The 26144-nt window shown below is 40.9% G+C and overlaps 1 protein-coding gene across 1 annotated transcript; it reads left to right on the forward strand.

Annotated features, from left to right (window-relative positions):
• Positions 1–1752: 1752 nt before the first annotated feature.
• Positions 1753–25537, forward strand: LOC119724522 (gamma-aminobutyric acid type B receptor subunit 2-like). The gene is made up of 18 exons (XM_038195613.1): positions 1753–2053; positions 5153–5293; positions 9019–9189; positions 10526–10627; positions 11194–11308; positions 12683–12828; positions 17704–17854; positions 18690–18787; positions 19538–19601; positions 20759–20851; positions 21065–21215; positions 22344–22476; positions 22642–22749; positions 23212–23334; positions 23584–23767; positions 24034–24182; positions 24573–24731; positions 25352–25537. The coding sequence occupies exons 1-18, from the start codon at positions 1820–1822 to the stop codon at positions 25385–25387; spliced, it is 2358 nt and encodes a 785-aa protein (XP_038051541.1). The 5' UTR covers positions 1753–1819; the 3' UTR covers positions 25388–25537.
• Positions 25538–26144: the final 607 nt, after the last annotated feature.

A 26144-nucleotide genomic window follows, 5' to 3' on the forward strand; every position in this document is an offset into this window, starting at 1 on the left:
GGATGTTGGTTGCATGTTGCTTGGCGGTACTCGCTGGTCGCTAGTTACTGGTTGCTGAACGCCAGTCGCTGGTGGCTGGAGAGTGGACGTTGGTCGCGCTGGTCACTGGTCGTTGGTCGCTGGATGCTGGTCGCTTGTCGGTGGTCACTGGTCGCTTGTCGCTCATCGCTGATTGCTGGTCGCTGGTCGCTGGCTGTTGGTCGCCTGCCGCTAGTCGCTGGTTACTGGTCCCTATTCACTGGTTGCTGGTCGCTTAACATGGTCGCTGGTCGCTGGTCGCTGGTAGCTTGTAGTGCCTCACTAGTGGCTTGACACTGGTCGGTTGTGGCTGGTTTGCTGGTCGCTGGGCACTGGATGCTCGTCGCCTGTCGCTTTGTGCTGGTCGCTTCGTACTCATCATCGTTGGCGGCTGGTCGCTGGATGCTTGTCGCTTGTTGCTGGTACCTTGTAGCTCCTTGCGCTGGTCACTGGACGTCAGTAACTGGTCGCTCGGTGGTCGGTGGTCATGATCGAGTTGCTTTTCGCTGAACCCTCATTGCTGGTGACTTGAGCTTGGATGATGGTTGCTGGATGCTGGTCGGTCCTTGCTGATGGCTTGAGGCTTGACGCTGGTAGCTGGTCGGTGGTCTTAGTCAAGTAACATGCGATTTTTTTTCAAGACTGTTCTATGCCTTTTCGATTTTATTCCGGAAGCCCATTTTTATGCCCCCACAATATGTATTCAGGGTAGAGAGATGAAGAAAACAAAGTGGTATGTCATTTACTTATAACTTGTGATGTACTTGTAATTGATTTGTGTTGTAAAGGGACGACAAAGGTACTTAAATTTAATATAAATCCTTATAACGCCACGTCGAAATCTCACCATGCTCATGTTTAAAAGAATCGATTCTACCAAAAAAATAAAGTACTGTGAGCAATTTCAAGAGCCGAGTGAACAGTATTGTCAGGTGTTTCTGTTATTGATCGCGATACGTTGTATCAGACCTCAACAAACCTGAATAATTCTCTGAGATCGCAGTTGCGTTGTTATATACTTTGGAGCAGTTTTTGGACAATATTCAAACACTGTCAATCAAAAGATAAAATAATGTCGCTAAAATTTGCTCCCAAATCCGAATACTGGATAATCCCCTCTTTGCAGGTACGAATGTTGGGAACCTCCGAAATTATGATTTTGTCGAAAACAAAACGACATCTTAAAAACACGGTTGTTCCATGTTATCAGTGTTTCTACGTTTTTAGAAAAGATATATATTTTTTTTAACGTTTCTTCGACAAATTTACAGTGAATGGACGAAATAATGATATAACAATAACGGCTCCCAAATTAAGTTGCCTATAAACGGTAAAAATAGGAGTCGCACACGTGCAGTAGAAAGTGCGGCAGAAACGGACGTGATGCCATGATCATTGGCTTATAAAGTGGAAACGCACGGTACGTGTCACTGTTGTGACGTCATCGATCGCGTATATTAGTCATGCTTCAGCCTGCACAGAGGCTTAAATACGCTGTACCCATGCAAACCCCATATTGTCTTTCAGTGTCTCCAAAGTGTTCATTCTTCTAAAAGAAATTGTATGAAGACCAACCTCGTTGTTTTCACTGTAACATTTTCATGGTTTACCGTTTACAGTCTCTTTGGTTTACCTGTCCAAAGTGGACATTTTCCTACTGAATTTGGAAGCTTCTGCCCTAAAGTCATTCTCAAACAGAATAGATAAAAACTCAACGCCGTAAGCTTTGCGCCGTCTGCATTAGTCGGATGCCCGTCTTCTCATAAGAGTTGAGCATTGATTGTGATGCTGCGGATCAGACATGTCCGTGCTGCTGCTCCTCGCTTTCTCCCTGACACTGGCCGGTACTTTCAGCCCAGCTATCTGCGATCCTAACGCCACCCGGCTACACCTCCTTGGTCTCTACCCGATGACTGGCTCCTTTGCGGGTGGAGAAGCCTTCCTGCCTGCCAGTCAACTTGCTGCCCAAGACGTCAACGCCAACCCTGATGTGTTGCCTGGATACCAGTTAGTCATCAAACCACTAGACACAAAGGCAAGTACAATTCCACTCTGCTCAAATTCAGCTTGACTGCATTCAGTGAAACAGAAACAATTAAGACTCGCCTTGTCGAGCACTGCAGCTGTACCCGAAAGTCTGGTTGGCTTAGAAAATAATTTATACTCAGTCAGTCAGTCAGGTAATCATTCAGTGACTCGATCACTAGGGACGGCAGGCCCAAAATCTCACAAATACAAATCTAACATCGGTGGCACGAAACGTGTAATCCAAAAAGAAAAGGACACACATCCTAAGTTTATGTCTAGTTCATTACCTATATCAGGCTGGGTTATTGCCGTTGCTAAACATGGCGAATTGAATTAAACATCGGCATAGTGTTAAAAGATTTGCAATAAGCACTTTTTCTCCCACTTCTGATTTGTAAATTTTTTCCTTGATCTCCAAACAAAAGAGTAAACCCAACCCCAAAATTCACTCCCCAGAAAAGGAACCAAAACAAAGTGGACATGAATAAAGCAAAGGCAAACCAGTTCACACCTTAATTAACAATTAATATTATTACTTTAACAAAATCAATACAAAAGACTTTATACAAAAATTCAGTTTAAGAAAATAACAATACATGTATGCCATGATAGATAACCAGAGTGTGAGTGGCTGGGCGAGCAGTGCGACTAACAAAAAGTTCATAGTTCTTGTGTTGGTGGTTGTTCTATGATGAGTCCGGTGATGAGCAGCAGGAGGAGGGGAACTAGAGCTAATGTGCTTCCCGAAGCACGGATATCAGCCTAAATAGCCGCTTTAACCGGGTTCGTCTGCACATCCGCGCGTTCCTTTACTCTATATGGTCTAAACTGACTCGCGCGCACTGTCAAAAACGCTTGGTCTAAACCATTCACAGACAACATTTGACATTAACTACGCCGGCCGAGAAAATACATGAACCATTGGTAATCTCTGTAGATGAATTTGCTTCAAACATCAAAAATTAATCACAGTGAGCGGTAGTATTGTTTGGCCTTCGTATTTTTGAATACGCAGATTAGTCATGCCGATAACAAAAATCTGTTTCACACATTGCACATAGCGTATGCTAACCATGCCAGTTTATGAAACAAAACTTGCCATAACTGCGTTTTCCGAATATATGTTATGCATGCGAACTGCCCCCCCCCCCCCCGGTGACCGTACGGTTATGGCAAAATTCTGCTAAATGCGCTTCAAACATCTGTCAGATTTATCAAAAATCTGCCAAATTCCCCAAAATTATTCGAAATACACTATAAACACTTAAAATCACATGCAGATGTTGTAGTATTGCCTTAATTATGGTTCAAATTGCATTATAAACAATCTGTAGTCGCATAAAGATGTTATGAAATTGCGTAAATTTGCGGTTGCGTCATGGCGAAGTCAGGTTTCCAGTAAACCTCAGCACCTAGACTACCTTTTTTAAACAAATGTACCATTTTTGTAAATTTGCTATGTTTTTCTGTCAAATAACCATTTTTGCAGAATTCTGCAAGAAATCTGCCAAAAAATTTCATTCTGTCAAATCTTCTGTCAAACTCGTTTTCTAACAAATATTCTGTCAAAGTTTTTTGAATTCTAGATGCTCTGTGGTGCGATCTGAGGAAATTTCTGACCACTTTAACCAATATTTTTTATTTTAGGAAAAGATGGTGGTGTACTCATTGCCTGCCTTTATTGCGATGTCACATAAAAAAAAAAAAAAAAAAATTGGTTTCGGTTTTTTTTGGGGGGGGGGGGGGTGGCCCCCTTTGCCCCCCCCCGATCCGCCCTTGGTACTGTATGCTAAGCAAGTTATACAAAACTTGCCATAACTCCGTTTCCTCGAATACACGTCATGCATGGGAACTGGCCGCCTACCAGCCGATTAACAAAACCTGCATATCTGTGTTTCTTCATTGCACATGTTAGACAATCAACTGAAGAAATGACCCCTGCTGACCAATAGGTGACCACTATCCAAATTCTGTGAACAACTTTTGTGAGGCTTGGTCCAATGATAATACTGACCAAGTTTTACATTAGTTGGGTCAAGACTGTGGGAGAAGAAGCATTTTGTAAATATTCCTTAAATGACCAATACTGACCATTGGATGACCATTGGCCGGATTTTACGAACATGGCTAGAAAGGGGCCGGGGGGGGGGGCGGAGGGGGGGGGGGGTTGAACCAAGTGCACGTTGCCAAGATGATAGCAAACAACTCCATGAACGGGAACATGAAATTAACAGAATTGACACCATAAATAATTCTGTGCATGACATGAATCTATCACAGGTTCTAGTACACAAGACTGGTTCGATTCTCCTAGTTTTAAAAATGGAAGAAAAATAACACCTGAAGAAAGAGTACAGTATTTGCAGTACTTGCAATTTAATGGTCTCTGTCCGTCGTCCTTTGGTGTACAACACTGACGAGTCTAGGAACCGGTAAAAGGAACTTCTCATTTTAAGACACAGCGGCGGCGGGCGGTGGAACAGTTTTGAAAGTGGGGTGGGGGGGGGGGGGAATCACCACTGGGCGGCCGGCCGTTGCAGATTTAAAAGGGAGGATGTTGTGCTGGATCTCATTCGATGAAAGGGGCGCCCGTTTCTATATTTTATTTCGGAGAATGTTACACAATGCTCCCCTGGCCCGGTCAAACCAGAAAGAAAACCATTTACAGGATATGTTTTGTCATTCCCCTGGTAAAAGCTCTGTTTCTCGTGTCAAAATGTGTACCGATTTAATTATTAAACAAGGATGTCATGAACATAATTCAAAAGATTCTAGTTGGTTTGAATAAATTGTCTGACTTGAAAGTAAAATATAATACGGTTTTGATGATTAATACAAAAGATGGTATACAGAATAAATGCCTTGTATTTATTTATATTATGTGGTAAAGTTTTGTTATCTATTTGTAAAGGGGCTTAATAAGTAACATTGTAATAAAGATTATAAATAACAATCAGAATTAGAAGCTAAAAATAAGAATACCATAAGGTTTATACTGCAAAATGGTTTTTGAATAAAACAATTTTATTATCACAAACCATTGTTAATTGTTTTTTTTTAAATCAATTGCAATATCTTCTCTTGTATTTTATTTGTTTCTTTGAAGTGTGATGGAGGGACGGCTACGGACGTAATGTACCGGGAACTTTACAACACCACAACTACTAAGATCATGATAATTGGCGCCGGCTGCTCTTTAGGCACAGAACCCACGGCCCAGGCTTCACACCACTGGAACCTGATTCAGGTTTGTCATTAAGAATATTCCGTCGTCGGTAGCTTTTCGTACAGCAAATAAAATGATGCAGTTTTAGTCATACCAATCGAAGGCATAATAAAACAACTACGCCATATTGAGGAATTAATTATCAGTGTTGCCTGAGGTTACCGACAGTCTGTCTTTAAAATGTCTTCTTTTAAGGTTCTTTTGTGCAGTTTACAGAGAGTAATTACCAATCATTTACAATCGGCAGTATATTGCTACCAATGTGGACCTGCACCCTTAGGTCTGAGTGGTGTCTCGTCTGGGAAGATTGTCACCCTGATAAGGGTCACTCTAGTCCTGAAAAAAACCTATTATCATCTCGAGTGGAAAGCGGCTGATTTATCCAACTGAAAAGACCTGATGGAAACTTCCCCTGTGATTGATTGAAAACGCGAGGATACAATCACCCGTGTTCCCGGGATGGTCGCATATAGCCTGAGATGTAGCTGCATATCTCACGGCGATGTGAATTTTCCAAATTTGATTTCTTCACAATTTAAACATACATATAAAAAGGTACCGTGTCAGCCATCCATTTTGGGAATGGCGGTCCATTTTTAACCTTTCTTTTGTCGGAAGTAATAATCAATTTTGTCAAAGACCTATAAATAATGTTCATAAATATATATTTTTCTAAAAGGTTTAGTTGAAAAATATATCATTTGATTAAATGGAATCGTAACAGGCATTTCGGTTTGAAGAATCTAAGGATAAAACATTTAAAACCACACACTTTAAAGTGGCGTAAATCGTTTGGCTTTCCAAATGGAATAAATTTAGACCTAAAAGGTACCGTTTTTCTTTTTCTCTCAAAGTATGGTGAGGCGATTTTGTATAAACATATATAAATAAATTAAGTAACACTTAGTGAAATTTATGGATGACTGGTCATTCTATTTAGTGTATCACAACTCAACAGAGTTGGAAGCTGTACATGGCACTTACAAAAGAATCACAGGGAACAAAGCAGAAAGCTGAATCACTTACAGTGCGTTCGATTACTCCCCCCAGCTTACTCGCGCCTGGCTCCTCGGGTAAGACAGACATGCGCAGTGGAGCAAAATAAACGAACGGTTTCGGGTAAAGTTTCGTGCAAGAGCTGGAAACATGGGCGTTGCCAGGATTTTTGCTAGAGGGGGGCCAAACATGTTTTCCCAAAAAATCATGCTTTTCTCAACATATTCTTGATTTATCAGTTTCAGAGAAGGTAGGGACATTTTGCTCCCCCAACCCATTAAATATGAGATCTCGCCTCTTTTTTTTCTTTTCTTCTTCCTTTTTTTTTTTCTTTTCCGGGGGGGGGGGAATGTTGCAACCTGACGCCACTTTTTTTTTCTTCAAATATCATCTCAATAAAGGTCATTTATTGCAAAAATGATGATAACACATGAATCTGGGACTGAGAAATAATTATTTCCAATGTTGTTAGGAAAAACAATTCTTGACTCTCCATTGACTTTGTACACAGAAGTGGCGTCAGGTTGCAACATTTTTCTCAGGCGTACCACAATAATTTGTTGCCGTAGCTCGTTGCCGTAGCTCCGTGCATAGCTATGCTCCGTGGAAGCCCCTTTTCGAACACAGGCTGACGAGGCGCCCGCCGGATGTTGCATGGCCTTATGGGATACTTACCCAAGTAACCGGCTCGGCGAGTCGGTCACTTGGGCCCAGCCTCGACTCCAGGGGCGCGTGCTCGTTCCTTACACTAACCCCTGGCTGTGATGATGACGTAAATGACGCTGAATGGCTATTCACAGCGTACTGCGCGCGCAAGATTGCACGCCGGGCGCGCCCATAATGCGCTCGCGTGCTTTGCACGTGACGTCACGTACGAAAAAAAAAATTCAAAAGTCGCGATGCCTGTACGATATGGATTATGTCTGCCGCATTTTTCGTTTAAAAAAAACTGTATCTGTGGTTGTAAAGGCACGAAAGGGGTACATACATTTAATACAAATCTTTTGCTAATTAACACAATGTCCAAACGTTGTGTTTGAAAGGATTGATTCTTCAAAATCCCAACTTTTAACATTTTAAAGATGGCGCCGCGCGTAAAACGGATAAACTGCAGCCCTAATTATAATGTACCGTATTTCAGCACATTTAAATTACACAATTCCAGGGGTTACAATCGCGCAAGGCATGATGGGAAACAACATGGCGCTGCAAGATCGTACCCACGGGGCACGAGATTGACTTGGGCCACAACCTCGTCCCCAGTGCTTACTTTATTTCCAACGTTGTTTCCAATAGTAAACCCTGGATAGGAAACTTCCTTCCTGCATCCTGATTCGATACCGCAATTGGCTAGAAATGGATTAATGTCGTGTACTTGGTGTTGTTATTCACAACGTGCAGTACGTGTTTTCACGGTCATTCCTTTTCAATTTGTTAATATTAATATGAAATGTGATACTGCATGTTGTCTCGTTAAGATCGTAACAGTTTAATTAAAATAAAATCATGTTTTCGTAACTCACGCCATGCTTGCGCTGCGACGAATTGATTCTGTTTTTACCCCAGACACCGCATACAAAAACAAACGCTAATGTAACGCACAGGTAGGCACCAGACTACTCCTAATTTGCATACGTGTTCAAAAATCTTGCACATGCAAATGATCCAATACCAGGGTGAGAGAGCAGGTAGTGGTGGGCGCGTACTGCTCGACACCCTGGGGACGAGGTTGCTTGGGCCAGGCTTGAGTAAGCGCGAGAAGTCACGTGAGAGGTAAATCGAACGCTGTCGCGCTTGCACGAGTAAACGCGGGGGAAGTAATCGAACGCACTGATTTAGTACGTGATTACATAACCATGAAAATGCAAATCATAAGTACAATGGAAAAAAGCACTGAAGCCTGTACAACCAAGACGTACAGGGAGACATGCTTAGCTTCATGATACATTGTGCCAGCAACAAGACAGCAGCCATTTTCTACTTGGCAGAATAAAATTTTCACCGCCACCGGCCGCCGCCCCAGCGTCCACTCACAAATGCTATTATAATCAGCATCACCCGGGGGTAGGAGTTCTTAAGGTGTAAATCAAGTAGCAAAGTACAGAGATGAAAGATAAGGACGATTAAAGTTAATGAATTAAGTTGCAATGAGTATGTGATATAAAGAAGATCAAAGTGAATGACATATAAAGGTTAACTAAAATATTATAAATAAAGCTAAAGACAGTAATTACTTGAATTCAACCGTTCGGGTAGTTGACAAAGCAGGTCTTTAACCAAATAAAATTGTCATCTGATATTTTCTAACTATCGAGTTAATAGTAAATAAAAGTCACTTGACCAAGCAACAAAGGTCAATAATCTAATAAATCAGATTAAATTATGTGTTTATTCTTTGTATTAAAAAAGAAAGAACAAAAGATGTGATAACTTTAATTTATATTTTTATAGTAAAAGTTATATTTTAGAAGTATGAAAGGACTCCAGAACCCCACAAGTCATGCTGTAATTCAAAATTACATATTTGGTAAATAAATGACAAGTAAAGACATAAATATAATTATCTGATTCTTGTAATTCACTGTCAAAAAAGGCATTCCATTTGGGCATTTGTATTAAAATTTTCAATTAAATATATTTTTGTGTGTATGTTAGGTCCATCCAGTCAGTAAACTAGTTTGTAGCGTGCAGTTTTATTAATTTTCTAAATATATGTTAGTTTCTAAACCAAATTTACATTTGTCTTTTAGTTGTCGTATAGTGCCTCGTCTCCCGAGCTTTCTAACCGCGACAGATATCCCCGTTTCTTCCGGATGTTTCCGCCGGAATCTGTCTTCAATCTGGTGTGGTTGGCTGTAATAAAGGAGTTCAAGTGGACCAAAGTAGCCACTCTGCACCAATCGGTCGACCTGTTCTCGCTAGTAAGGACGCTGCAGCTTGAAATATCAAGAACATGTGTGGAGTCATTTCTTTGATTTGGTACCCGGTACCTTGTGGAGACATGTGAACAATAGGGAACAAAACATTGTATACGTCTCCGTAGAGCAATTTGTACAGTTAAATTCGTCTCCACAAGGTTATCACGAAATAGATATATGGATTTTACTCACAAACTAGGAATTTCCAAGGTGTGTTGATCCGTCGCAAATTGAAGTATTTCATGTATGGGATATTAAATCCGAATTTCAGCCCAGGGATAATAATTTTTATTAAAATACATGTAGGAGCATTTTGAAAGTATACTTTCAAACTCGAATTCTTTAGTACACGAGAACACCCATACTGACATTGTGGAGTCATTTCTTTGTTCTCGTCAATCTCGTGTACTAAAGTGAAAGTGAAAGCTTAGAAAGTGAAAATCTAATTTCAAAATGCTCCTATTTTAACAAGAACTAATTTCCTGGGCTAAAATTCGGACTTAAGGCCCCCCAAAAAAGTCTCCGGTTTCTGGTATGGAGCTTGCCCAAAAAGTGATGCGGCGACGCGGCTTTTTTTTTTTTTTTTACCTGACTTTTTTGCTTCAAATGTGTGCTGATGACTGCAAATGGTGTCCGACTAAACTTAGTGCAAATATATGGGAGTCCAGAGAGGCCACATAAAGCTTATTCTCGACCATAACCCAATCTAAAAACACGTTAAAATTGTGCAGCAGCAGTATTCCAGTCAAACCAGTGAGTTTGGCGGTTATGGGACATCATCTTTCATTAAAAAAAAAACTTTTTCATTTTGCCGACGCGCATGGCTACGGCGACGCGCGCGCATACCAGAAACCGGAGACTTTTTCTTTTTGGCCTAATGTCCCTTACATAAAATACTTAAATTTGTAACAAATCAACACACCTTGAAAATTCCTAGTTTTTGAGTAAAATCCATATATCTATTTCGTAAAAACCTTGTAGAGACGTATTCATATATAAATTGCTCTGTGGAGACGTATCCAATATTTAGTTCCCTATAAATATACCCACGTCTGAACAGGCTACCGTGGATTGAAAACATTTACTTTGGGAAACCACGTGCATTTTAGGCCGCTTTCAAGTTTACTTAGCTCCGTCCTATCATAATTCTGCCGTTTTTATTGGCTAATGTGTATCATGACTTTGTGTGTGTTATCGCCGTACGAAGCCAAGTAATTCGGACAGACTCACTCACAAGATGATATCAAGTTCCCCGAGTCCATTATCTTAAACAACAAATGAGCGAGTCATCGCAGGTGCTCAAGCTGTCTCAATATGTGCCATTTCTTTCAACTTCAAGGCAATGTCTGACTTTCAAGAAGACGCCAAGGCCATGGGAATTGAAATCCTCGCTGCAGAAAGCTTTGTCGATAATCCTATTATACAAGTTGAAAACATCAAGGTATGTTAGCCCCATAGGCAAGGGTGGATCCAGAAAAGAAATGGGGGGCACAACAACATTGTGGTCCCCCAAAAAGTGGGTCAAAAAAGTGACGGCGTGGGGTTCGAAAAAAGTTGGATTCTAAATGCTCTGTGGTACAAAAAATGGGGGGGGGGATGGCCCCCGTTGCCCCCCCCCCGGATCTACCCTTACCTTTGTGAAATTTTCCTTCATTTGCCGACGTAGGTACCTTTTTAGGTACAGGGTGAGTAAAAAATATCTCCCTTTGGATAAGTTGCTAACTTTCTCCCAAGTGTTTTCCCTTCAGCCTACATTCAGTCTGGGTAATTGACCACATAGTGGGTAAAAGTTTCACTGATAATGTATCCTCTGCATGCATATATGCATAGTAAAATTTGTACTGAATGTGGTCAATACACAGACTGAATGTCGGCTGAAGACAAAAAAAATTGGTAAACTTTCCCGTTTTTATGGGAGACATGGACTTATTAAAAGGGCCATTTTTGTTTTAACTCACCCAGTATTTGGCTTGCTATGTTAACACGTTTATGTTTTCATATTTGCAGAATACTGGAGCCCGTATTATTATGGGAAATTTCTATCCGAATATGGCGAGGAGAGTTTTCTGCGCTGCCTACCATCACCAACTGTATGGTGCCAAATATGTTTGGTTCGTACCGGGTACGTTCAATTCTTCCCCTCGTTGTTGATTGGGGACGTTCACTTCGCCTGTTAGCGAATGTTACTTACATTAGTGAAGATCAAGGCCTTCGAATGCATACATCAGTACCTCTATAAATGTTGCTTGGTGCCATGTAGATATCATTGACTATAGGGAGAAATTTCTGGTTAGTGAAGGGTGCACTTGTGTAGCTCACCAGGGTCGACTCAGGTACCGGCAGACAGGTTAGGCACCACAGCCGGGCTAATCGAACGCTCAATCTCAGGCGTGATCGTCACGTGACGTCCGTTGCAACGGCCGTCATGACCGTAGCCACAGACAAAAACGTCTGTTTCGAATGAGGTCTTAGTTTGAGATTAATACTTTTCAATCAGTTGCTAAAGTCAATAAAGGTTTGGCTGGAACCACGGATCCTAGACACAAGGAAAAACGATTGTTCTGAGCTCTAGTACAAAATGTACTGAGCGGACTTGGCTTTATTCATCAAAATTTTATGTTTTTGGTATCAAAAAATGCGAAAGACTCGAGGCTAAAACTTCAGAACAGCTCGGGTCGCGAAAACAATTTTTTCAAGGCTATCGCGGAAAAAGTTGAGGGGGGAGGCGGATTACGCCCCGGCACTTTTAGGGTTAAGACTGCATCCAAATAGCCGTGGTCAAGCCGTTAAGGCTGGTCGCGAACACCAGTAGCCATGCACTCATCACTTACTGCAGCTAGCACGAATAGCAACTTCACGCGGCTAGGCTTCAATATGCAAATCTGCAGCTGTGGCTGCTGAACGAACGACTTGGCACATCCGTGGGCCTTGGCTTACGTTTTTCTGTATTTTGTTGCTAGATTCCAAGCAAAGATCCCGAATGCGAATACAGCTTACATTATTATTCAGTACTTGATCACGGGGGCTCTTATTTTACAAGTTTAGCGTCCGCAGACCAAATATAACTCGATATAAATCTTGGGACAAAATAACGAAAACTGCCCGAAAAGATAGGCCTTGGCCCACGGATGTTCCAAGGCGTTCGTTCAGCACCACCAGATAAGCATATTGTAGCGTAGCCTCGTGACAGAGTACGCTGTTTGTACGTATGATTGTATAATTATTATTAGCGCGCCGCTACTGTTTTGTTGGCGGCCGACCAACCATCATCGCCTTGACCAAGGCTTACATAAAAACGGCGCATTTCAGCTTTTGTACTTTTCTCTGTTTTTCAGCGCTATTTGAATGCATTCTAGGAAAATACCTAGAAATTGGCATTAATTGTTTCTCACCACTGAAAAATGGGGGAGATGATCCAATACCCCTCCCCTAGTCAAAACGTTTGGGGTCCCCCACCCCCGGGATTTACGCCCCTAAGAGTAACACTCTTTTGAAGGTTGGTTCGAGGCGTTGTGGTGGCGGAAACCAGACGATTCCATAGACTGTACAGTGGACCAGATGGACGAGGTGGTAGCCCATACCTTCCAAGTGAACATCATCGCACTACCAACGGGAAGGAATAAGCCATCGAAAATGGGAGTGGTATGTCCCTGGATGTCAGTACCGGTACTCTCGGACCGTTATGTTTAGGCGTTGGTCATGCATTGTAGGACTCAATTTAGGATTAACAGTGGAAAATCGGTTTTGGGGCACAATAAGCCAGATCAGTATTCGAGATAACATTTCATCGTTTGCGTGCAAAAGCCAGTGTTGTATAGTACTCGTACTCGGTACTCGTACTCGAATGTCAAAGTACTCGTACTCGATATGACGGTACTCGTCAGGGACCGGTTTAAAAAAAGTATTGTCATTTTCCTGGAATCCGTGACCATGTTGCGGATACCTTTTTTCTTGATGAATTTGACAAGTAGGACCAATCTAAAGAACAATAGCTCCTATACACCTCCCAAAAGTGACGGCAAACTTTTTTGCAGCACTTTTTTTTCAAACTGGCAGCCGACGCCAAATTGAAATACATAGAAGTGATATTTTGGGAACCAGATGAGCCATATCGATAAATGAGGTGTCGATTCCCACTATTTCTGGCATGACAAATCTGCTAAAATGGTTATCATTACGTTTCGGACCATAATGACCTCAAAATTCGAAACGGCGGCTGGTAGCTATCTTGAAAAACGGCATCTATTATATTTCTGGAACCATAGGAGCAAAATAGACATATAAGATGTTTTGCCTTACATATAGTTACCATTTGATTATTTTGGTTGTTTATTTCGCGTGCGATTGTAATGAATCTGTTGCTTATTATTCATCTGGTTAACAATTCGTCAATGTTCACTTCCTTGTGTTTGATTTTGTTTTATTATTCAATCAGCTGATTCATCTGTTCATTTATATGTTTGTTTCGATTACGTTTTTACTTCAATATTGATGGTTAGCTTTGATTTATGACTAGTTGCATCATTATTCATTTATGGCATTTTTATTTTCTCCAACCCTCACATCTAAATTCATCCCATGTGTACTGTATTTGTGTTTGCCCGTTTGTTAGTCTGTTTCTGAAACTGTTGAGTTGACATTTCAGTTTTGTTTTGTCAAGGCATCTCCATATAAGCTAATATAATATAATTATTAAAATAGCATTGTTTCATTACATTATAAAACTTATGGAAATAAACGTTGATTAAATATGATAATAATTATAATAATAATAATAATAATATTCGGCAAATTCACATATATACATTCAGTTGCATTAAATACATAAAAATGGATATAGATAATACAAAATCATACAGACAAAAAGAATCCAAGTAAACACTACACACGAAATACAGAACGTGGACAGTGCCGGGCTGCCATGGAGATAAACAAAAGTGAAACAAAACACTCTCGCCAATATGGCGCATCTCTCCAACCCTGCACAATGACAGACACATAACACAGACTAAGCACAAAATAATTAAAAACAATGACATTGCACAAGGGAGAAAAGGTCCCTGGGAGTATAATGGGATTTAGAAAAAAAAAGAAAAAAAAAGGGCAGGGCAGAGGAGGCAAGAAAAGGAAGAGGATAGGAGAACCGCTCAGTACAACAGAGGGAGGAAGACAGGGAAATGCGAGGGGGGTGTTAAAAAAACCAAACAAACAGACAGACAAACAAACAAACAAAAAACCCAACACCCCAACAAACAAACAAGACAGGAAGGGGAGGGTTAAACAAGGCCAATGGAAGGGGAGGGGTAAGACAGGAAATGGGAAGAGAAGCAACAAAACCAACTGTGGAGGAGAGGGCTGGAGAAAGGAGAATTGTGGAGGAATTTATCCAATACAGCAAAACAAAAACAATAATAAGCAACCAAGACAAGCATTAAAACTGTACTAAAAACAGCAGTAGAATCTAAAAAGGTTGTTTAAAGTTATGTCTAAGTAAAAAACCAAGGATGAACATACAGATTACAGATTACAAAATTACATACTAAGATACCGTTTTAGTTCCCGCAAAAAACCCCCAGACATCAGGGGGCACAGGCTAACATATCAACCAAGTTATCGGGATAAGTACTCCATTTCCTAACAAACTGACAGGAAATAGAATATTTAAATATGTCATTGCGAGCAAACAGGTAGTGAAAGGTCAACCGGGAGTTCGCATGTCTACTTGACATCACTTAAAAATGACTGAGAAAAATCACCCGAATTGCAAGAAGTCAATTGCTTACAAATAAATTTCGTAAAATGAAATTATTGTTGGGCATGTTGTATTTATCAAGATCTTTCCATTGTGCAGACTTACTATTGATATTCTGCCACTTCTCAGTTGAGATATTATCCAAACTGTCATCTTCAGTACAAGACTCCCCACAGAGTATGCATTCATATTCAGTTCCTTGGTTGTGATGTAACTCTCCGCTCTCTCATCTACTCTTCATTGCCAACAAGTTCTCAGATGTTCTATTCACCTGAACTAGTAACACAGAAATACTGAATAATTTGTAAAATATTATCCTTTAGTCGTTTCACAACTCAAAATGCACTTCGTTTTCACAGAGTCTGTGACTATTATTTTATAATTCTTATCTAGATTTGACATTATATGTTTATGAATGACATAGGCCTACATTACAAAGACTTCAAAATGTTATATAATTTTAATAAAATCAACATATATTTCCATAATGCCACAACTTTTATAATAAAAAACAATGCCATTTAATATATAATATTATGAACAAGATGGAACATGTAGCGATGTAATAAAAAATAGGCAATTATACAGGCATCTTTCGAAGCCGGGGGCTTATATGGACAAAACAAAACCGAAATGTCAACTCAACAGTTTCAGAAACAGACTAACAATCGGACAAACACAAACACAGTGCACATGGGATGAATTTAGATGTGAGGGTTAGAGAAAGTAAAAATGCCATAAATGAATAATCATGCAACTAGTCATAAATCAAAGCTAAGCATCAATATTGAAGTAAAAACGTAATCGAAACAAAAATATAAATGAACAGATGAATCAGCTGATTAAATAATCAAACAAAATCTAACACAAGGAAGTGAACATTGACGAATTGTTAACCAAATGAATAATAAGCAACAGATTCATTACAATCGCACGCGAAATAAACAGCCAAAATATTCAAATTATAACTATATGTAAGGCAGAACATGTGTATATATAACAAACCATGCAATGGAGAACAAATTTACTTGAGCCAGTAAAACAAAAGATTTTAAAACAAATTGTTAAAAGTTATAAAGGAAAGAAATAGGTATCAAGATTAAACTCAAAATAACCACTCAAATAAGTTAGATAGTGGCAGATTTAAAGGGGATAGCTCCTCATACCAAGAGCCTCTGGCGCAAGAGATAATATTGCAGATTGACGTTTTGAAAGATGGCGAACAGCAGTCATCTCCAAATAGCAGGTCATGGTAGTCCCTGAACGTCAAAAGAACCAATTCAATGGATTATAATGTCAGAATGAATTGAAAATAACATTTTATATGTCTTTCTTGCTCCTATGGTTCCAGAGATGTAATAGATGCCGTTTTTCAAGATGGCTATCAGCCGCCGTTTTGAATTTTGAGGTCATTATGGCCCGAAACGTAATAATAACCGTTTTAGCAGATTCGTAATGCCAGAAATAGTGAAAATCGACACCTCATTTATCGATATGGCTAATCTGTTTCCCGAAATATTGTAACGAAACATTGGACATAGTGCCAGTCTAGGGTACTGGTGCCCGCGTCGGTGGTCTCCGCGCTGCTATTGTCTATGCACGCACTGCCCGCGGGTATAAAAGCGTGCGTCAGCCGCGCGCGCGACACTCACTCACTCACTCACTCACTCACTCTGGCAGTCACAAGCTGAGTCACAAGCAGAAGCGCATGACACGAGTTATTTCTTGGGTGAGTCGTCAGCCAGTTTCATGCAGGTCTGACAGCGCTGCGATTGGTTATCCGCTAGCGAGTTAATCTAGAAGAGGGACCAACCGGACGGGCTGTCTGTCATTGTGTCCACGTTAGAGTTAGCGATAGACGCCTATATAGGAGTCGCCTGTCAAGGCGCACACAATAAAACACCATTGTTACGTTATATAAAGAGGACTGTGACTTAATCATTGTCTCCTGTGAGTTATTGGGCCTAATAGGGTGAGAGTGATTGGGTGCGAGTATCTCTGGTCCACTGCAATGCCTGGGGGTATACTTCCTCCAAACGAAGTAACGTCCCGGGTTTCCCGGTAACCGCTCATCGGGAAAGCCTAATCCTGTCAGCGTCCGTCCGGCGGCATCTCCCGGCTGGAGGCAGGGACGAAGGGTCGGCGGACCGCTACAATATCATTTTAAGTTTTTCAATATGGCGTCGGCTGCCATTTCGGAAAAAAATGCTATAAAAAAGTTTGCCGTCACTTTTGGGAGGTGTATATGAGCTATTTGTTTCTTTAAGTTGGTCCTTTTTGTCAAATCCATCAAGAAAATAGGTACCCGCAACATGGTCACGGATTCCAGGAAAATGACTCGACTAAAAGGGGAATAACATGGACCAAGACTAGTTTCAGTAAAGAAAAAGCTCCACCAAAGAGATTCTTAAAACTAAAGAGGTACATTGACACACTATTGTATTGAACCACTCGCCATATGTATATACACTGCACGAGGTAGTAGGCTGTGCGTAAGAAATCCCTACATATACATTGAACAATTTCTAATTGATTGAAGCCGTACGTTTTTGCATGTGTTTGCTCTTTGACGCATGCAATTATCATTCCATCAATGGAGTTCTAACTAGACATACCTGCATAGAAAAAAAAACCTATCTGTTGTATTAACCATGTGTAGTGTATCCACCACATGTTTATTTATAGCATTCTTTGCAGCGGGGCGCTTTAAAATACAATATAGGGCGTTCTTTGATTTCAATCTTGAACATTTTGCCAACTTGCAGACGACAGAGGTATTTACACGGAGGTTCCATGACTTCGTCGGGAATGGGGCAGAGTTGCTGACGAGTTACAAGGAATGCGCCTTGGGTTACGACTCCGTTTGGGCCATCGCCTTTGCCCTCGAAGAAGCCGAAAAACAACTTCAAGCTTTGGGTAATGTCTGAATAAACAGAAGCAAAATGTTAAAAGTGCATCTTTTTGTACAGTTTTTGTGGACAGATGTGTTTTAAACAAAATATTGTATAGAAAATATTTTGCAGCAAAAGTGGGCGCTCTGTAACGGCGCCATATGGAAATGTAAACATATTACGTAACCTTAGATATTGCTGTACTTCATAAGTTACCATCTTGTATTTTTAGAACGTTAAGACAATTTTTAAGTTTTTGCCAATCTTGATATTTCTACTGAGTGTACTCCCTAATTTGTGGTTACATATATTGACTATTTCGATTTATGTCAACGCATGAGGGCAGCATAAGCAAATCACTTATTAACGTTTACTTGACTTTCAGTATGCGCCTGGTTGCTTGACAGCGCCTCGTATTTCTCTTGACTGTTTGATAAGGGTCGGTCCATTGCTACAATCCCAGCCAAAATGGTTGGGACACTTCCTGAGCCTGCCACGGTCACCCACTCCCCGCTCCCCCGGTCAATGTTGTTCTCTCCAGCTGATGGAGCACACATTGCGCAATGAGAGACAACTTTGAACGAGGGCTGGGGTTTTGGAGGCCCAGCAAGATTTTGCCAGGATTGTAGATTGTTAAAAAAAAAAAAAAGGAAAAAAGAAGTGCGTCACTTGTCCTGAAACATTAGCCTTGTTTGTCCAAACATGAAAATGAAACATCTCACACTACCAACACTGTACAACTCGCATTCGATTTTTGTATTCGAACTTGGGTTCTTTTGTTTTCCGGCCATCCATGCATCATTGATATCATTATGATTATACCAAAATTACACATAACATGTCTGATTTGTCTTGATCAGATACTCCAAGGTCCCTTTCTGATTTTACTTACACGGATAATGTGACAGTGGACATCCTTTTCAGAATCCTCAGTGACATGCAGTTTGAAGGCGTCTCGGTATGTAAAATGATGAACGAACAAGTTGAAAGTTGTTTTGTTTTCGTTTCTGCTTTTGGAGGTTGGAGCAATATGACATATGGCATGTACATCCTGGCCTCATGAAAGCTGAGCACGAAGTGTGCCTGCTTTATTTTGTTTTACCAGTGTCCAGAAGTAACACTGAAACTAAGAAAATTGTGCAGAGAAAATAAAGATTTTCAGGATGCATTCTCAGGATGCATTATAGTTTGTCACGTGGCCATAAGTTGTTGTCTTAAGTGGATACTTGTTCGGGCAAATACAACAATCTTCCATGTTTTTATACGTAATACCAAACTGTAATTATATCGGCACCATAATGATCTGATTGGCTTTAGCGTTCCGGAGCTATTAACCCCAACAGAATTCAAACCATCAGATTTGTTGGAATCTGTCAGGATGGGTACAGTACATGTACGGCTAAACTGACAGCCATTCCGGGTTGGCACACCTTCAGAAACAAAGTCAGAAATATGTGTGAGCAGTTTCCCATATGGTGTTGGAATTTGCCAGGATGGGTATGGTTTCTTGTAAATCATGCTAGAAAGTTAGGAGGTTTCAAGGGTGGGAGGGGCACAGATAGTAGGTAGGCTTATATGATTAATTGATAACAAATACAAGTTTTTTTATTAAAATGCTTTGCTAAGTAAACACTTGGGGGAGGGGGATTCATCAACAATTAGACCTTGTTTATCTACTTGCATAATGTTGTTTTGTTTTTTGATTTAGGGTCCGGTCAAGTTCGATGACAAAGGCGACCGCATTTGCTTACTTGATCTGCATCAAATCAGAGGTATGTCCACAGGCCCGGATGAAATGTTCCGTAGGCCCTACACCGCCCTAGGCACCGGCACCTTTACAAAGCACTGTACAAATCAAGCCAGGGCATGCTGGTATAGGTCCTAGCTCTAGAAGCCGGTTGGCTTCAAGGGCGGCAATCGCTTTTCAAAGGTGTGTGGGTGTGTGTGCGTGTACAAACACTGCCTTATGGGGTACCGGAACAATGGGAGGTACCCCACAAGGAATGCCCACCGACTTGCGGGGTACCGTTTTGGTACCCCACAAGTTTTTCACGAAATAGATATATGGATTCTACTCAAAAACTAGGAATATTCAAGGTGGGTTGATTTGTCGCAAATGGAAGAGTTTTAGAAAAGGGATATTAGGTCCGAATTTCAGCCAAGGAAATTAACTATGGTTAAAATAAGAGCATTTTGACATAAAGTGTGCGACGTTGCAAAATTTTAGTACACGAGAACAAAGGAAGTACCCCACCATTATGTGGTGTGTGGCACGCTGCGCTGTATTTTCGTGGGCCCCCGAAAGAATTTCGTAGGCCCCGAATTTTTCGTAGGCACAGTAGGCACTGTGCCAATTGGGTAATCCGGGTCTGCATGTCTGAGAGAACGAGAGTAACAAGCAGCCACCCTAACATGATATTGATTCCATTTTCATTTTTTCAATATTTCGTGGTAAAACACGTCACTCTTACACTTCGGTATTATACTGACAATATTTTGATGTCTTTATTGGCGTCTCTTTTTAAAGATGCGTATGAACATATTGTATCATTGAGAAGAAAAAACCCTTTGCTCAAAGAAAATTACAATCAATAAACAATTAAAAGTACTCCAAGGATGAACATCAATTTCACATATACAAACCTAAAGCTCCTTAATGAGTATCATGCTTTGGGTGCTGATTTAGGAATTGTGCACAAGAGCGTCGAATTAAAAATACATATACAACATATTTTGAATCCGAAGCGCAAGTAACGGAATCCGCTTTTGAGACCAAAAATGTGCACACGGTTTTTTGGGGTCTATTTTCGCACTGATCCTATACCTCTCAACGTTATATATCATGTGTAGATGGCCTCAAGATACTAGCATCGCATCGTTAGTGCCACGTCAAGAGTTCAAGTTCTCTGTTTCGTTATTTAATCAACAGACCATCAATCTGTTCTTGTTGGCATCGTGGACACAACCACTGGTACAGGCAACGACCTACAGCTAGATGGGTACCAGCCAATACACTGGCCAGGTGAAGAAAAACACAAATTCTTTTACTTTGAAACCTGTACGTTAATACCACCACACTCTCATTCTGAATTATGCTCTAAAGTATTTTTTTCACTCTACAGGTCTTTATTATTTAATAACTTAAGATAAGAACTTAGTGTACTAGAGTTACAACGAGTCTAGGTAATGAATACCTCTTTCAAATTATTTGTCGTCTTTTTATTTCATTACCAAGATGGTGTGCCCCCTATCGATTTCATTCGGGTGAGGGAAGACAAACAGACCATCAAATATCCTATATTTGTAACGGGCGTTGTGTTCGCATTGTTAGGCATCGTGCTAGCGTGTTGCTTCTTGGCTTTCAACATCCGTTTCAGAACAACACGGTGAGTTCGTTGACCTGGTGATTTTTTTGTATTGATTTTACTATAAGCTCGGCTCATTTCGGTTCAGTTCGGTTCGACTCGTATCGGCTCGGTTAGGCTAGATTATTAACCTTGCTCCATGCATAAAAATGTTACAAAATTAACTAACAGAAAAAATATCCTACTAGGTTATGAACGTGCGTAGGTAGATTGTTTGATGCAATATGTGCTAGAAATTATGAGTGTTTCCACGGACGTCGCGAGGTCATGTGTGGGAGTGGGTGTAAATTAACCCCTATTAGGCCAAAAAAAATACTCGGTCTCTGGTCAGACCGAAGTTCCGGAACTGATGCGGCGACGCAGGTTATTATTTTTTTGGGGGATGGGTTGGCTTTTTTAAAGCTTGAATTGTACAGACAAGGTGGGTACTATTTTGCTTTTTTATGTCCTCATTATACATTGGTGTACAAAAATTTGAGGAGGTGGCAAAAGCGGGCGCTGTTGTAGCTTCTGTGTTAATTTGAAGAAAAAAAAAAGGTTGACGCGCATGATTAAAATCGACGCGCGCGCTGACCAGAGACCGAGTAGTTTTTTTTGGCCTTAGATTTTTTGTTGGCAAAATCGTCTTCCTGTTGACAAAACCTTGTTTGTAGGCAGCGAAGAGCGCCACCAAATGCTCAATAGTGTCCTTGATCGCTTGCTATGTGCAGCGCTCTGAATACAGTCGTCAGGGAATTTATGTGCACAGTAATGGGACCGACCGACGATCCTCTTAATACAAAAATCTGATGTAACAAAAATCTTTTAGATAAGGTTACCAAGTTACCCGATTAGGCCTACATGGTGAGACAGAACTTCAAAACGGTGTTTGTGTTCAAAATTCCGTAACTTGAAAAGTACATAAGTGATTCAAATGATTCTTGTACTAAAAAAAGCTTAATGACTGGGCTTTCATATCTAAGATTTTGAAAGTGCTACAGGCAAAACTTCATTCACAAATTGGTCCTGCCATTTGGATTTCGTTTTTTTTACTCGCCCTGTAGTACGGGCTAAGGCATTTCTATGTTAAAATTCCTCTGTTAAACTTCTTTTTCCGATACAACGAGAACTGAATGTCAAAACGGTTTGTGGTGTCTGCTAAATTTACAGTGTGATCAAAATGTCGAGTCCCAATATCAACAACTTGATGCTGATTGGTGGAATGCTAGCCTACGTTTCCATCATATTCCTGGGTGTGGATGTCAACATCGCATCCACTGACACCTTTGTGTTCATGTGTAAGGTAAGTTATTGATAAATGTAATTGGCCCGAATAAAGTTCTCATGAATGTCTTCTGTTTAAAAAACTGACACCTTTTGCAAAAGATGTGTTTTTGTAAGTTCACGAAACAATCAACTACACAATATTGTTATGCAAAATGTTGTATTGTCACTGATGTATATATAGGTCAAAACGTGGCTTCTGACAATTGGATTCTCTACGGCCTTTGGCGCCATGTTTAGCAAGACATGGCGGGTGCATAAGATTTTCACCAACAAGACGGCCATGAAACTGGTAGGGCGATTTCTAAAATTATTTTTGAGACCTGAATTAGAAGTGATGAAAATATCTATATTCTGAGCAATGTACCTGTTCATTTACGTGAATATTACATGTTGCTTGGCTTTTTTAGCTTTGTATTACTAATAATGATGGAATAATAATTTTGATACATTGATATGAACACTGTTTCTACACAAAGTAGATTTTAGTCAAGCGACGAACTGGTATTTGATTTACCCCAAATGCGCAACTTCAAAACATTAAATAATGTTTTTTTTCCATTCACATAATCCGGGCTCAAACGACACCATTTTTGTAACTGATCCTGCTACTCTGATCTGGTTGAAAAGATTTTACGAAAATGAAAAGTTGACTGCTTATGCATGGATTTTTATCACCAAACTCTCACTGTGAATATTTTGTGAATGACTGAACTCTCGTCAAATCAACCTTTAATGTTTTGATACCGTGCAGGATTTACAGGACAGCAGACTGTGCAGCTTCATAGCAGCTCTGGTGGTTGTTGATGTCATCATTCTTTCTATATGGACTGCTACGGATCCAGTGAAAGCAACCAAAATGCAAGGAACAAAAGTGGTACGGTAGCCATCTTCTGGAATTCAGATTCCTCATTTATTCCAGTAGCAATAAGGGGTCCACCCGATGTTTTCCAATACTATATGTCCCCCTCCCCCAATCCCCCTCACATTTAGGGACGCAGAGGGCCGGAATGTTTCCACATTTGTTCAGTAAGGCTCTTGCAAGTAGCTCCAAATGTGTCGCCCATTAAGTTGCCATTCTGTATTCAGAAGTGCCTTTATTAAATAATGGCAGTCATATTCGTAGGTTGACCCCGATGAGGATGACATCGTTTACATACCGATCCGTATGATGTGCGAGTCTAGCAACCAGACTTACTGGATTGGTGCCTTCTACGTCATTGATGGTCTCCTGCTGATATTTGGAGCTTTTCTGGCCTGGGAGACCAGGAAAGTCTCCATCCCGGCACTAAATGACTCCAAGTATATTGGTAAAATTATTAAATAATGTTTTCAAAAATGTGAAATACCTTATTTTAACGTCATTATGATATGCGTGTTAGCCTCTATGTCAGTTGGAAATGTCATTGATCAAAAGCGTATTTACGCATGTCTTATGAACTTTCTAGCTGGCCAATTGATTTCGGTCCCACAGAGTAATTTTAAACGATCACTCTTTTCAGTATCAATCGTTTTCGATATCAGAATTTAGTTTGATATTTCAAAGTCAGAATGTCGGGATGCTTTCACTCCGTAGGCATATGTGTCTACAACATCTTGATCTTGTCCCTCATTGGCGCCCCGGTGTCGTTCATTCTGGAGGAGCAAAACGCCCTCTACGTACTGCAAGCTGCCCTGATATGGCTGGCCGCTACGCTGACACTCTGTGTAGTGTTTATTCCTAAGGTATTTTTATACAAATTCTTTCCAGAAATAACACTCTTTTCACGATCATCCGTGAATGCAACTTCATGCATTTCTTTCTTCAGTTGAATTTTTGTTTTGGCGTGCTAAGAGATGCATTGTTCGCGCAAAGAAATACCAACAACGATTTTATAAAAAATACTTCGAAACTTTATTTTTGGGTGTGCTAGTTTCGTAACATACGCCCCATAACTCAATCTAAAAGAAAAGGCAATGATATTTAAGTGTTTCAATCGGTTTCAATCACATTCTCCCCGTTTCGCCTCTAAGCCTTTGGACACGTACGTCATTACTTAACTGCAGAGTGACGGATATCGTTGCTGTGATTACTTTTTACCTCAAACTCCCTATTTCTCTCCATGTCTACGAAAGATACGAAAGAGAAATGACGTCAACCCAACTCAAAGCACTATGGTGTCTCGTGTAGCACAGAGTGAAGGAAGCACAAGCGTTGTTGATACGCAGAACGAGGTGGATATGCAGAGGGAGCTTCAACGGCTGCGTCAGGAAAATATCCGATTGAAGAACAAGGTAGGCTGGGCTGGACCACGTTGAGCTGGTTAGGGCTCGGCTTGGCTAGGCTTGGCTTTACTTGCCTGGGCTGGGTTGGGCCCGACTGGTAGGGCTGGTTATTGCAGGAGTGAGCTAGCTTGGGCTTGGCTGGCATGGTCTAGGTATAGGCTAGGCTGAGGCGGGCTGGCTAAGGCCAGGCTAGGCTGAGCTAAAATGGACTGGACTGACGTGTACGGGACTAGGCTAGGTTGGGTCTGGCTGAACTGGGTTGGGCTGGGGCTATTCTGAGCTAGACTGGGCTGAAACAGGTTAGACTGAGGTGTTTTTGGCGGAAATGTCAAGGTAAAATAGGCTTGGAAGACCTTGGTTAGGCTGGGATAGGCTAGGCATTGTCGGGCTTTACCGAGCTTCGCAGGGCAGGCTTCTTCGATTGCCTGGCCTGTGCTCTGGTGTTTGTTATTATGGGTAAATTGGGTTTGGTTAAGCGATTAAGGAGAACTCGGCTAAGCAAGGCTAGGCGTGGCTGTGCTGTCGTGAACGTGGTGGGACCGGACTGGGAGGGGCTGGCCACGGCATAATTGGTGTTCATGTGCAGGAGCGTTTATACTTATGTTACTGGCATTGTCTTCTTATTTTAGATTCTTCTCGGCCAGAGCAGCACTACCTTGGACTAGTATCCAGAACCCACCTCGGATCTTAATTGATGCAATCAGATTTGCAGTGATGTGATATGATTATGTGATTTACACCTTGAATGCACGTTCGACACGTTTCGACTGACATTACTTTAAAATTAATGTTTTATTTCTGCACGTAGTAAATATTCCATGCCGTATTTTTTTTAAATGCGTATTAACCCTAAAGGGGCCGGGGGGGGCGGAATCCGCCCCCCCTTCAACATTTTCCGTGATAGCTTCTAAAAAAAATGTTTTCGCGATCCGAGCTGTTATGACTTTTTAGCCTCGAGCTTTGCGCATCTTTTGATACCAAAAACATAAAAATCGGACCACGGGTTGCCGCGTAGCGAAAAAGTTTCCGGCGCTTCGCGCCGTGAAAACTGAATTTTCGCATATACGTCGTGTACACAGAGCAGAATTGCCATTCGTACATATGAATAATTAATTAGCCATAATTCCAAAACCCTTTGACCTATAGTCATGAAATTTCTTGGGTATGTTTAGGAAGAGTTGCTCTATGCATGTGCCGAGTTTCAACATTTTTCGTTACTCGATGGCCGAGATCTTAGGGGGGGGGGCGGAATCCACCCCCCCCCCCCGGCTGAGAGATGGTCAAAATAACCCGGCCCCTTTAGGGTTAACCCATACGCCTTAATTATAAAATTTAAATATTAACCTAAGCATGTTGTTTTATTTGTATACTAGGTCCCGTGTATAGATTAATCTAGGGGTACCATGACTGAAGAGACATTAT

This window comes from Patiria miniata, unplaced genomic scaffold, assembly GCF_015706575.1.
Source record: "Patiria miniata isolate m_02_andy unplaced genomic scaffold, ASM1570657v1 HiC_scaffold_18, whole genome shotgun sequence".
NCBI classification, from domain to species: domain Eukaryota; kingdom Metazoa; phylum Echinodermata; class Asteroidea; order Valvatida; family Asterinidae; genus Patiria; species Patiria miniata.

What these genes read in the sequence shown, in the direction of transcription:
- LOC119724522 (XM_038195613.1), top strand. Translation starts at nt 1,820, where the DNA reads ATGTCCGTGCTGCTGCTCCTCGCTTTCTCCCTGACACTGGCCGGTACT. An exon ending in ATATGTTTGGTTCGTACCGG is followed by an intron (nt 11,309 to 12,682) that starts GTACGTTCAATT and finishes ACTCTTTTGAAG; the next exon opens with GTTGGTTCGAGGCGTTGTGG. An exon ending in TGATCTGCATCAAATCAGAG is followed by an intron (nt 19,602 to 20,758) that starts GTATGTCCACAG and finishes TTTAATCAACAG; the next exon opens with ACCATCAATCTGTTCTTGTT.